The sequence below is a fragment of the Cygnus atratus genome, chromosome 18 (assembly GCF_013377495.2).
Source record: "Cygnus atratus isolate AKBS03 ecotype Queensland, Australia chromosome 18, CAtr_DNAZoo_HiC_assembly, whole genome shotgun sequence".
In the NCBI taxonomy this organism is placed as follows: Eukaryota; Metazoa; Chordata; class Aves; order Anseriformes; family Anatidae; genus Cygnus; species Cygnus atratus.
Genome location: NC_066379.1, coordinates 12,974,382 through 12,987,887, shown reverse-complemented (window position 1 = coordinate 12,987,887; position 13,506 = coordinate 12,974,382). Strand labels below are relative to the sequence as shown.

Below are 13,506 nucleotides of genomic sequence, written 5' to 3'. Positions count from 1 at the left end.
GGGGCGGCGGGGGCGGGGCCTACGGCGGGGGCGGGGCCTGCGGCGGGGGCGGGGCCGGCTCGCCCCGCGGCGGCGCTGCGGGCCCCTCTGCAGCCTCGGGGCCGGGGCCGGGGCTCAGCCCCCGATCAGCGCCCGCCGCGAGGGGCTGCGCGGGAGGAAGGCGAAAGGCGCTGCCAGCAGCCCTCGTCCCGCCCCGCCTCCGGGCCACCCCCGCTCCTCCTCCTCCGGGCGGCGGTCACCGGCTGGCGGCGGCTCTCCCGGCCGTTACAGCAAACCCCCGGCGGGCAAGTCCCGCGCCCCCCGGCCGCTGGGGAGGCCGAGGGGTGCTGCTGACGGCCGCGGGGGGGCGGTTGGCACAGCCTCGGGTGAGGGTGTAGGATCAGGTCGCACTGTAGCTTGCATCACGGAATCGTAAAGGTTGGAAAAAGACCCCCGAGAGCTTCTGCTCCAACCCTCGTGCAGCCACGTTTCGATGTCACTGCCGTTTGCCTAGCGGTGGCGATGAACAAAAACACGGCAGCAAGAATCCTGAATAAGGATTACCTCTGGATTCCTCCATCTCTCCAACTACTCTGCCAAGAAAGCAGTAACTCGTTCAGAGGGGCCGTCTCTGGCTTTGCTCTTCCCTTACCTGCTGGTCTTACGGAGCCACCAAGGATCCACAGACGATTGCGCTGCCAGCACAGGCCCCCTCCTCGTGACTGGGACATAGGTCCCAGCTTCTTTGCTTTTATCTTGGTACCAAACCTCAGCCTATAGACACTCAGCTTAATCACTTCATGCAGACAAACAGGATCTCTGTGAAAGTAACACAGCAGCAGGCCCCTCCACATCAGTCAAATAACCATATTGTTATTGTCCAGTATTACGGAAAAATGCAAAAGCTCTTTATTAAAACAGCAAAGCAAAGCTGAATTATGACAAACAAACCACAAATACAGACCAATTGGTCCATACAAAGTTTCATTTTCCACTTGCCTCTGAAAGTACTAATTTCTCCCACCACAGACTCACTGAAGAATCAGGAGGCTCTCATTCTGGAGTCCTGACAGAGCTCTCCCCTTTCTCTGATTCAGACCCTCACATCCCTTCCCTTTCTGCTTGCCACCTGATGGACTTCTGTTGCCAGGAAAGGAAACACATCCACACCCTGGTGGGTCAACCATCGCTCCTCTCTAGGATAAGGCCCCAAAACCAGCACTCAGTTCCAGGATCCTGAGAAGCCAGGAGGACAGTTTTGCCATTTCTCATAGTGGAATTAAATCTTGTTGCATTTTGGTCACAGGAACTTTAGTCAAGGGCTGCAGTTCACGAGGAAGAACACAGAACTCTCTCTTTCTATGTCAGTTGGTGTTGTAGAGGCTTGAACGATGTCCTAAACCCAGGAATCCAACACAGATATGGATTGCCACTGCACGGCAGTCCTCCACAGAGCTGTTCGTATATATAACAAAAGCACCTGTACTGCCCATCACTACAGCCAGGGCCATGGAGCAGCAGGGTAAAAGAGACAAAGTGAGCCCTGTCAGCTGCTGCTTGCATCAGTAACCACTGGCTATAAAAAAGATCTACACTATCAGTAGCTTCTGGGCCCCATGGCTTAGAGTAAATGGCTCCCACATACAGGGAACTGTAAACACTGCTAGCAATCATTTACAAGGTTTCATTGTGAACAGACAGCCCTGGCATTCAGACAAGTGTTTCAGAATGACCACTTCTCAGGGAACATACAACCCAACTGGTAACAACAGGGTATGCTGACAGACTGGTGCTGTGTAAAAAAACACAGAAATTGCTTCAAATGCTATAGCAATGCAAGGGGAAGGACTCCAGATAAAACTCAGACCCACAAGCCTCTATATCCTAGCCATGGCTGGTTCCTTCCTCCTTTCCTCTATGCTGTTGGGAGCAAGGTTTCTGAAAACCAAGAAGGGTTTTCAGTTTGCAAGCCTTCATCTCACCCCCAAAACTGTCCTGCTTAGAAAGAAGAGGCTGTACCTGAGTTGCTCACCCTCTTTCTGGCAGCAAGTATCTGGATTCTTTAAGCCACACTTTCATTTCCTAGAACTGTGGGTTCTTAAGGGAGAGCCCTGCACATATGCCATGATGGCATTCTGCAACAAATTTGCTCGCTGGGCCTCTTCTTCCCTCATCCTGGAGATGGCAGCCTCTTTCATTCTCAGCTTCTCCAGCAACACAGAGATTTCACCTTCTTTGTCCAGCAGTGCCTCCCGGTGATTGCTTGATAAGACTGTGAAAGAAGAGCAGCATTGGTACAGAAAGTTTGGGCGTCCCTAGAACAAACAGGAATAACAGATAGGCACAGCCAAAGACAACAGAAGCAGGAGTGATGAGTACATCAGACGAGCTGCAAGGCAACTTCAGCTGCAGGAGCCTATGGGAGAGGTTTTGCAAAGATGTTATACTTCACTGTGCAGGAAGTTCAAACATTTCGCTTGCTATGCAGCTTTAGACAGTTAATTTCTAAGTCTTGATCTCTATACAATGAGGATAAGAATCCTTGCAAATACATGAGGATAGAGAGTAAAACTCATGGTTGTATTCAAAGACAGGAAGCACCTCTGTCACTACCTGTAAGCATAGCTCAGTTCCAGGCCCACTCTAGGCTACTACGCATTAGCATTTGAAAAGCATGAAGGGATGTATCACCTTTCAGCTCTCTCTCCAGGGCTGCAATCTTCTCTCTCAGCCCTTCCTGTGCTGTGCGTTCAGCCTGTAGGTGTCCAATCTGCTCCTGTAATTCCACTTTCACTTTATTCACTTCTGTCATTTTCTCCTGTTCCTTACTATTCAGGTCCTGACACACAAAGACAAATAAATGATTAACCATACAACTTCAGCAATTTGTTCTGCCCCTGTGGTGACCGTATCTCTGCTCCAGTCCAAATTACCTGCTGAAGTTCCTCTATCCGCCTTCTGAGTCCATCAGTGTGCAGGCTCAACTGACTGGCCTTGGCTTGAGCCTCACTAACCATTTGTTTTTGTTTAAGGCAGCAGTTCTGAGCTTCATCCCGTGATTCAGTCATCAGCCGCAGCTTCTCTTCTAGATGTTCTAGTCGTTGCTGCTGTAAGACACAAAGAAAAAAAGAAAATAAATCAGTCCTATTTCATTCCTGTGAAGGGATACTCCCATCTTTGTCCCCTGCACAGTGAACTCTTGGTTCAGTCAATTGGCCCTGAAGAACAAGCACAGGATGTATCCATAATAGATATAGCACGTATCCCTTGCATTCCAGAGAGAAACCAAGCTGCTTTCTGTTGACTTGAACCCTGCGCTTCCTGGGTTTCGAGGCTGTCTCCTCACCATTTTATCAGGTGTTCCTATTTTACTGTTCTCACCATACAGGGATGATATGTTGCAAAGTACCCCCCAAAAACCTCTTGATGTTTCACAGGTTTTTCTCATATCTCCTTTTGTTGTTTGTGTTCTAAGGGAAAGCATTTTGATGGAGATGCTGCAAAGCCCAGCTCACTCGCTGAGGAACAGAGGCATTTCCTTGGTAGAAGCACCAATAACACCTCTGTCATTCACACCTCCTCCATATCCTGAATGGCTCTGAAACACCACTGTATGCAGCTAAGGAACTGTTGTGTCCCAACACAGAAACAAATGGCAGCTTTTATACGTTTTTAACTCTGTAAAGCATTTTCTTTTGTGCTGTTATGTATAAGCAAAAATCCTAATAATTTTTTGTGTATTTTCCTCATCCCTCATTCTCTTGTACAGTATTGACTTCACTGCCATTTCCACAGAGTTCAACTCTGCAGTGATATTTTTTATCCATCAGCAGTAGCCACCTGGGAAAATTCTTCTAAGTTTGGAGAAACAGAAACAGCACTTGAAAGCTGCTGTTAAACAGGATCTACACCTGGCTGCTAACTTCGAAAACTGGTAACTTAGATGAACTCTGCTATGACAATATCCACATCAATTCTGTTACTACTGGAAAGCACAGAGCAGGAGGGGACAGTGGTTACATTCTGGAGACGATTCAAAGCAGACTTTTCAGGGTTTCTTCCTCAGAAATCAAACTATTATTAGGAGAGTGAAGCCCAGAGGAAGGAGCTACACTTACCAGCTCCCTAAGACAAAAACAGGCTAGGCAACCAAATCCAATCCTTCCCACAGAGGCAGGGCCCACAAACAGTCCTTACCTCATCCAGCCGTGCCTGATTACGAACTTTTATTAACTCTTCCTCTGCATGTCCTCGCTCAGTGAGTGCAGCTGCTTTGACTTGGCTCAGCTCCTGCCACAGAAACATGAAAGATCATTCCATGTAGAGAAGCTGCATCACCATAATACTGACCAGCAAACATTAGCAGCTTCCAGTTGCAGGCCACAAAGTGACACAACTTCCTCTCTCAGTCAGGGACAGGGAAAACAAATCCAAATGACATACTTGCCCTGACATTGTCACCTAAATTCAGTGAAAACTTCAGTTATACAGGGGCAAGTAATAGGTGAAGCTTTCCAAAGACAAGGGAATGGGAGAGGGCAGCATTAGATCTGCCAGAACAAATCTGGAGAAACATGCTCCTTGGGACCCCACAGGAAACCCAAAGAGTTAAATCCTGAAGAGAATCTAAGGAAACTGTTCAAAGTTCTCTATGTTCAAAGGAAACTTTATTTTTGTTCAGACAGAATCTACAAGTTCCTCCATGGAACCTTCTCCTTCCTTCATCCAAAACAGTAAAAATAATTTTAGCCAATAAACTGAATGCCCCAGTTGCTGTCTTCTGTTCCTCTCCAAAGCACATTACAGTCTTTACATAGGTCATCATTAGAAGATTCCACAAAGGACCCATGGCAGCCTTCTCCTGCGCTACCTGAGCATTCCAGTGCACCTAGAGCACCCATTCTCACCTCCTCCAGAGCTATCCTGATGGCCTCCAGCCTTTGGACCCTGTCTTGCAGAGAACGTTCACTGGCCTCCATGTGCTGTGTCATATGATCCACCTGCAAAGCATCAGAAACCACTTAAGTGCCAGAAAAAACATTCACATCTCCAGGTATAACAGCATGGCCATCCAGCATGAAAAAGAACGTCCTCCCGTTGACCCAGCTACCATCGAAGAAAAACACCTCCCTCCCTCACAGAACTCCACTAAGAAACTACAATATGGACAGAATCATGGAATCATAGAATGGTTTGGGTTGAAAGGAAACCCTGAAGATAAAATTCCCCCCCGTCATAGGCAGGGATATCTTTCACTAGATCAGGTTGCTCAAAGACCCATCCAACCCAACTTTGAACACTTTCAGTGACAGAGTATCCACAACATTTCTGGGCATGTCCCAGTATCTTACCACCCTCATTGTGAAAATTTTCTTCCTAAAATGCAATAAAAATCAACCCTCTTTCAGTTTAAAACCGTTGCCCCTTGTCCTGTCACTGGTGAAAAGCCTCTCTCCGTCTTTCTTATAAGCCCCCTTCTTATATACTGAAAGGCCACAGTAAGATCTCGCTGGAGCCTTCTCTTCTCCAGGCTGGAAAACCCCAAGCTCTCTCAACCTTTCTTCATAGGAGACATGTTCCAGCTCTCTGACCATTTTCACTGCCCTCCTCTGGACCTGGTCTAACGGGTATGATCTGCCCTCTAGAAACCGGGAACCTTAGACAGAGATCCTTTTTAGGCCAAGTTTAATGAGAGGGAGTCTGAGGTCTCATCTTCAAGCGATACAAAACACCAGAGGTTCATTTTCAAGTTGTAGTGTAACTAGTATCTACCTTCCCTATGACTTCTCTTACAAGATCTCCAAACCTTCAGAGAAATCTACTGAGCTAATTTTAAGGGATTTGACACCTCAATAAACAATCCAAACAGAGTTGATCACAGCCTCTTGTCCTCTCCACACTCAGACTGAATTCCCCTGAAACATGACAGAGAAGATGCTAGCAAGCTGAGACCTCTTAAATGATTGTTTGAATACAGCATGTATGTCTTAATTTGCTCCAATAATGCATCTCTACTTCAGTAAGCATGACAAGATTGCTTATTCATAATTACCACTATGCATAGCAACACTGACACATGGACCAGTCTCCACACCTCTTCAGTAGTCACATACCGCTCTGGCTTATACTCTTGCTAACTGGTACAATGCTCTGCTTGTAGCAATGGTCTATTATTCCCACAGAAACTCGAATAGATTAATTTTAAGAGCAGTTGACAGCAAACAATGGTCTCCAGAGGCCACTGTATGTCAGGACCAAAGAGAGACCAAACTCAGGAAGCTACAGAAAGGCCATTCTTACCTCTTTTAACCGAAGTGATTCCATGTCTTCAAGACTTTGTTTTAATCTTCTCTTCTCCATTTCTAGGCGCTCTGAGGATTAAAACCAGGCAGATCATAGAATGGTTGGGGTTGAAAAGGACCTTAAATACCATCTAATTCCAAACCCCTTGCCATGGGCCGGGACACCTTCCACCAGACCAGATTGCTCTAAGCCCTGTCTAACCTGGCCTTGAGCACCTCTAGGGATGGGGCATCCACAACTTCTCTGGGCAACCTGTTCCAGTGTCTCATCACTTCACTCATAATGAAGAATTTCTTCTTTACATCTAATCTAAATATACCCTCCTTTATTTTAAAACCATTACTCCTTGTCCCATCGATACACTCCGTCATAAAGAATCCCTCTCTTCAGCTTTCTTGTAGGGCCTCTTTAGGTACTGGAAGATCACAACCAGGGCATTCCAGCTAGGCAGGCAATACTTATACTGTATCACAAACTCTTCCACCCTTTCTCCTTGGCTAACTCGCACCACTGGCTCACTGAAAGTAGCAACACCCCGTGGGTGCCCATGAGCTGTTTTTGCTCCTCCACTTACCCTCAGCCTGCACAGCCCGCAGCTTCAGCTCTGCTGTTGCGTTGGTCAAGTCTTGTTTCAGCAGGAATAACTGATCCTGCTGGACTTTGCACTTCTTCTCCAACTCATCCACCTAAAAGGAAATTACCACCACAAAAGAGTTTCTTCTCCTAGTAGCAAAGCAAATTGGCTGTACAGAAAGACTAGCAAAGACACAAACATGAGTTAAAGCAGAGGACACATGCACAGCAGAGGCAAGCAATGCCCAGGTTCCACCTCTCAGCCTTGAACTTTCTTTCTTACCTGGTTTCTTAGAAGCAAGTTCTTCTCACTGCAAGCAGACAAGTCACGGAAAAGCTTCCCTTCCCGATCAGCACCTTCCTGCAAACGGCATAAAAATTAAAAAGAGCCTGTACAGCCCTTAATTCTTTGCACTGCAAACTTACCCTCAACCAACACCACAACCAATTAAATCCAACCTACCCCACAAACACCATGACTCCTCTCCATGCCTATAGCACTATCTAATTTACACAACAGTGTTTGTCACAGCAGGTGTGGCTAACCCACTTATGGTAAGAATGATGCTTGCCTATCCCAACCTGCATCCCCCAAATCTATACAAATGAGGTATGACCTAGAACCGTGCTCTCAAACCTAACTAGGAATTATCCAGCCCACCTGCTTTTGCTGCTGGAGCTCTGCAAAGTGGCGCTCAACCATGTTGGCTTGTTCCTGTTTCATGGCACTCAGAAGCTCTCCCAAATTGTGCACCTTCTGCTCAGACAGAGCCAGGGCAGCTTCAGTCATCTGCAGTCTATACAGAGAAATATTTTTCAGGACCCTTTCTAAGGGAGACACTTCCAATGAGCTCTCTAAACTACATGGTACAAGATGTTAACATGAATTTGGCACTGGATGAAATGGGGATGGCCAAATGAAGCAATTTTTGCCCCTGGGTAAAAGCCACCATAGACCTTTGCACCCAGAAGCCTCTGCAAACACTGACCTGGGACTTTTCAGAGCCTGGTGTTCTGGTGCCCCATCCCATTTGCAATGAGATGTTTTCCCTGCCTGGACCCCTCCAGGATTTGCCCAGTCTCACAGAAGAATAAAGCTGGCTCTTTTATACCACTGAAAGATTATCTAATGTTAGGGATAGAATTTAAACCACAGGTAGTGAAAATGAACTGTTTACTCTCTACATTAGGGACATGTCCACTCTGATGCATGGCACAATGAAACTACCTTTAGCTGAACTAGCCAGTCTCATCAGTGTTTGAAGTCCAAACACTGTCATGCGCATATGGCTCTACACAGTCTAACACCACTCCTGGGCAGTTCCAGCTCGTTGCTCCTAAACACAGAATCTTGTTGGTCAGGTTCCTCCATGTCTGCAGTGGTTTCTCAGAGGATACTGTCAACTGACAGCGGAAGCAGGTACAGTCTCTTGCCAAGCTGTAAACCGTGCAAGGAACATGTCCCCATCCCATCCCCACAATCCCTTTACTCCTTTCACTTTCTGTAATTCACTTGTACTTACAGCAATGCACTATGTTTTTACTTAAAAATCTAAAGGCCTGATTTGGCCATAATTTCTGGATATTACTGCAGAAATTATTAAGTGAAATACTAAGCCAGCCACTCTACAAGATTAGCTAGCCCCTTTCTTAACAGCTCTGCTCAGCACTGCCTACACAGCATTGAGCACTGAGAAGATTAACGTTTTTCTCCTCCATACTTGGCTTTCAGTGAATTCATAATAGAGTGCTGTTCCTTCAATGCTTCCTGCAGCTGGCTGACTCGTCCCGCAGATATCCTGCATTCAGGGAGGGAGAGAGAGAAAAAAAAATGTGGCTAATTTCTGTGAGGAAATGGGAAGGGCCCGATTCTGCTATCAAAAAGCAGAAAGCACTCAGAAATTCAACTCACCTGCCACTCCTGGCTATTTCTTCTCTCTGTTTGTCTATAGTATCCATCAAATCTAGGAACTGTGAACAAGGTGAGCATCAGTGAGAAAATGAACCGCATCAGCTTGAAGCACTTTTGTGTCTCAGCTTTCTCTTCCTAATGACAGTAGGAGACAGGTCAAGCCACTCTCTTGAAAGAAACCAAACTGGAGGTTTAAATGGTTCCTTAGCATGTCAGACTGAGGTCATTAGCTAGACTCTACACAATTAAGGGTGAGAAGGAAAACAGACTTGTATTTCTAGGTTTTCACTCCTTGGAAAATACCAAACCAGTTACGGCAGAAGAACTGAGAGCACAAATATGAGTGAAAAAACACACTCAAATTCCTCCAGAATCCAGACTGAATACGCTCAGCAGGGGACGTGTCAATACCTACACTGGCATGGATTTGATTCCTAAGCAACCTAGCTCAGAGGAAGAACCCTATTTACTAAACAATGCTGAGTACTGTTCGTAAAGATGTATGTGCAACTTCAGGTGCACTAAACCTGTCACTAAGTGGTTCATGGGGACTGTGAGGGAAAGTACTTGATTTCAGCCATCCAATTTGAATTGCTGACATATAAGACTGCTGACCTGCTTGGTCTTCTCATCCTTCAGATTCAAAATCTCCTTGCTGAGCATGCAAGCTCGGTTCTGGGTCTGACTGAGGATAGTCTGACGGTCTTGGTTGTGATCCAGGGCTTGTTCTGATGCAGAGAGAGCAGGAGAACATGGACATGTTTCTATAGCAACAGAACAGCAAGCACTGCTGGAGGACCTAGTACTCAAAATGATAAAAAAAAAAAAAAAGCAATCAAGCTTTTGGTGCTACCAAAAGCACCAGGACAGTGGCTCCTCTCAGGCAGGTCCACGTACAGAGACTGCTCTCACCTTACAGAGGCAAGGCAGGGCATAATCAAAGAGACCAGTGTATGTGGGGTAATCAACATCCCAGTCACAGGAGAACCAATGACGAAGGACAAGCTGCATTAGCCATATCCAAACTTGGCTACTCAGGGGCAAACTTAAGCCCCAAGTTCTCCCATATTAATGTGGCATAGCAGTCTTTAATTCAATCCAAATTATTTTTTCCTCTTGCTGGTAAAAGTAACATCTCCAAACTGACTAGCTCTCACTAGAGGACAAGAAGTAGCAATGTAGGGCACTGTGTATATGTTGTAGAGAAAAGGAGAGGAGAAGGGATAGCTCTCTTCTGGAGCAGCAAGCGCTCTATATCCCTCAAGTGCTACATCCCTCATGTGAGATAGGAGAGGAGTTACTGATTCCTTCCCATGTGCTTAGGGACACGGCTTAGTGGACTTGGTAGCGTTAGCTTGATGGGTGGACTTGATGATCTCAAGGGTCTTTTCCAACCTAAATGATTCTACGATTCTACGTCCTACTTACCCACAGCTTTCAGGATGTCACTGGGAACGTTGTTCCCAGCCAGCTCCAGCCTCCTCAGGGTCTTGTTGCTGTGCAGGCAGTTCAACAAAGCTCGGCCACCCAGAAGCCCGATATTGTTCCAACGCAAATCTATACAGAAAGCAAACTTTCAACCCAGTAGTCACACATCTGCTGAAAAATACAGGGCTCAGGAGAAGCCATGCTCCTTATACCTCTGCATGCAGTGCTAACTAATCCCGTAAGGTCTCATCACATACATATATGACTACTACCTCCCTTTTCAAGATGAATGAAGGGGACGGAAAATAACTGGCAAAGCAAGAATGAATCTTAAATGCAGGAAACCATCACAGTTCAACAGGTACACAAGTTTGTCCCTCAAAATTTCATCTCATGAGCTTTCCTTCCACAACCACAATCTATGGATGAGAAAGAACCATCACCAAGAGCCACGTTTTCCTAAATGAAATTCTAGCAAAATTCCTTAGTAAGAACAAAGCCAGTGTAAGGTAAATTCCAGAGTCTGGCATGAGGCATGCCAACAGGATCTAGAAATGGGAATTAACCCATTGCGTCCTCCCAGAAAAACTGTTCTGCTCCAAGCACGCAATCTTCATCTGCAGTTTTGGTTCCAGAGATCCCAATTACAGTTCCCGCCCTGCAAAGCACTCTGGACTGACAGGAACTGGGAATGATTGCTGACTGGTTGGCAGGTATCACGGCAGGCTGCAATGAGCCTGTGCGCACACATGCATGTGCGTGCATGTAGGCGGACAAAAACTAGTCACTCTTACCCAGCTCCTGTAGGCTAGCATTTCGTTTCAGTGCCATGGCCAACTCTCCTGCCCCATGATGGTTGATCTGGTTATTGCGCAGATCTAGTCGCTGGAGAACGTTGTTTGCTCCCAATCCCTGGCAGAAAAAGGAGAAGCCCTCCTCCCACACGCCCAGGCTGTTCCATTCCAAGATTAGGCTAGGGAAAAATCAAACAGGACAGGAGTCTACAAACTGACAGCTGCAAGAGCTTGAACAACACCTGGATCATGGTACTCATTCATACACCGAGCTCCCCTAACAGAAACTCAGTTTCAGAGAGCAGGGTGCTGCTAGAAACCTGCAGCCTCAGAAGGGGCTCCAGTTCTCATTCCTTCACCTGAGCCGTACTTCACAAGAAATGGAACAGCATGACATTCCTCCTACCCCAAGAAATACATCTTCACCCCTCATTCTTTTCCAATTTTGTGTTCCATTTGGCAGGAATAACAGAAAGAGAGACAGATGCATTTTTTTTTTTACCTCCTGATGGATTTGTTCTGCCTAAGAAGTTTTCCCAAAGCCTCAGCTCCCATGGTTCGCAGGTTATTTCCCTGAAACAAAAGTCCTGGGTGATCAGTAAATTACACACTGCCCCAGTCTAGCTACCCTATCAAGCAAGGTGTACACCACCAGGTGTACTCCAGCTGTAATACTGACTTCAGTCAGTCAAAGATGGCCTGTGTAGTATTTGTTTCATGTATCAGACAACCTTCTGGAAAGTGAAACACACCTGGAGGAACAGTGGATACAGTTGAGAAAGACAGGTCTGATGCAGTTTAGGACTGTAGATCCAATAGAACAGCTATGTGCTAGAGGAACGCAGACAGAAGGGCACTCTCATTGCACAGCAATTATCACATCTGAAAGTGCGTGTTTAGTAACAAACCCCAGGCTAGCAGAAAGACACTAGCCAGCTGGATAAACTCTACAGAAGAACAAGTTAACTAGTAACCCACTGATTAACAGAGAAACCCGAGGAAAAGCCTACATCTGACCACGTAACAACTGACAAAAAATCTACAGTAATAACTTCCTATCAAAAAAAGTGAATAAAAACGAAAACGAACTGTGAGGTAATTCTGGGAAGTTGTGATGCAGTGTTAGGGAGGCAAAGACTGAGTCCCATGAAAACAAGAAATATACGGAACTACACATCTTGCAGAATAAACCTGCGCTCGAACTGTCTATTTTTAACTCTGATTAAGCTTGTACTCCCCTTTCCTTCCCAATCTATTCATCTTAATTTTAATCTAACGGACTCACCTTCAAATCCAAAGATTTGACCGTGGTGTTAGAACACAGACCATGCAATAGAAGTTTCACACCTGGGTAGGGAAAAAAAAAAAAAAAGGCGGCAGCTATTTATTTGGTATGTACGTGCAACCCTCTGCCCTAGATGGAAAACATTCTTTACAACAGCTACTTCAGAAGAGGTTGCTACAACAAAACGTATCACTTAGCAAATGGCCAGTGTTGCTGCTGGGGAGGCACGAGCCTGAACTTTCAGGGCAGTTTTTTATCTACCACCAGAGAAAGAAGAATATTGGTAGAGAACTGCATGTCACCCCATGGGCCTTCCTATCTCAGGCATGGAAACGGTCTGTGCCCAGACAGGCCACATGGACAAGGCACTTGCTCTCGCTGGCTTACTGAATTCCTGCTCACACAGTAGGGACCGAGCAGAGAATCGCCCTATGGCTGACAGAACCCCTACCCAATGTGTCCTGGAATTAACGACCTAGCAATTAAAGCTGACTAGCACCTGAAACTTCCTGAACTGGTAGCTACATCCAATCTCTTCTATTCAAGTTAAACACCTGGAGACGTACTCTCGAAGACAGAAGGAAAACACTTCTGGCCAAAAAAAAGGGATTTGTGACCAGCTTCCAACTACGCTGTCACCTCACTGCCCAGTCACAGGCGGGGCAAATCCATTTGCTTGGAATAATTCGCTCTTCTCCAGCCGTCCTCCCTGCCGGCAGACGGGTCCAGGTCCACAGCTCCTCCTCTACCGCCGGTGGGCCCCCGACAGCCCCCGGGCTGCGGTGCAGCTCCCTAGCCGGGGGCACCCCCCGCGATCGCGGCGGACGGAGGAGAGCGGGCACGGCCGCGGCCGCACGGACGGGCCGCACCCGGGAGCGGCCGCCAGGGCCCGCCCCGCCGCACGCTGCGGGTCGGCTCCCGCGCGGGGAGGGGGACTGCCGGGGCCCCGCGCCCACCTTCCTCGCTCAGGCCGCAGTCGCCGAGCGCCACCTCGGCGAAGGGCGCGGCGCCGGGCAGCAGCCGGCCCAGGGCGCCGCACGTCTCCAGCGAGAGGCTCTGCGCCGCCAGGTCCAGGCGGCCGCGGCCCGGCGCCTCGCCGAGCTCCCGCAGCCGCCGCAGCACGGCCTCCTGCGGCGCCGCGCCGCCGGCCGCGCACAGCCGCGCGTAGGCCCGCCGGAACTCCTCCATGGCCGCGGCGCGGCGCCACCACCCGCCGCCACCACCCGCCGCCG

General features: G+C 47.6%; 1 protein-coding gene across 5 annotated transcripts; it reads right to left on the bottom strand.

Moving 5' to 3' along the window:
• Nucleotides 1-865: 865 nt before the first annotated feature.
• LRRC45 (leucine rich repeat containing 45) lies at nt 866-13,497 on the bottom strand. 5 transcript variants are annotated; one of them, XM_035568588.2, is made up of 17 exons: nt 13,231-13,497; nt 12,275-12,336; nt 11,492-11,562; nt 10,990-11,168; nt 10,196-10,324; nt 9,383-9,531; nt 8,768-8,826; nt 8,577-8,654; nt 7,517-7,652; nt 7,139-7,216; nt 6,857-6,968; nt 6,280-6,350; nt 4,887-4,979; nt 4,177-4,269; nt 2,913-3,086; nt 2,671-2,818; nt 866-2,251 (listed from the first exon to the last, which is right to left on the bottom strand). In XM_035568588.2, exons 1-17 carry the CDS (start codon nt 13,460-13,462, stop codon nt 2,055-2,057), a joined length of 2,061 nt encoding a protein of 686 aa, XP_035424481.1. In that variant the 5' UTR covers nt 13,463-13,497; the 3' UTR covers nt 866-2,054. The 5 variants fall into 5 exon arrangements, with proteins under 5 accessions (XP_035424481.1, XP_035424474.1, XP_035424478.1 ...); XM_035568581.2 differs by having other exon boundaries at nt 9,383-9,495; XM_035568585.2 differs by lacking the exon at nt 13,231-13,497 and adding an exon at nt 12,914-13,148.
• Nucleotides 13,498-13,506: the final 9 nt, after the last annotated feature.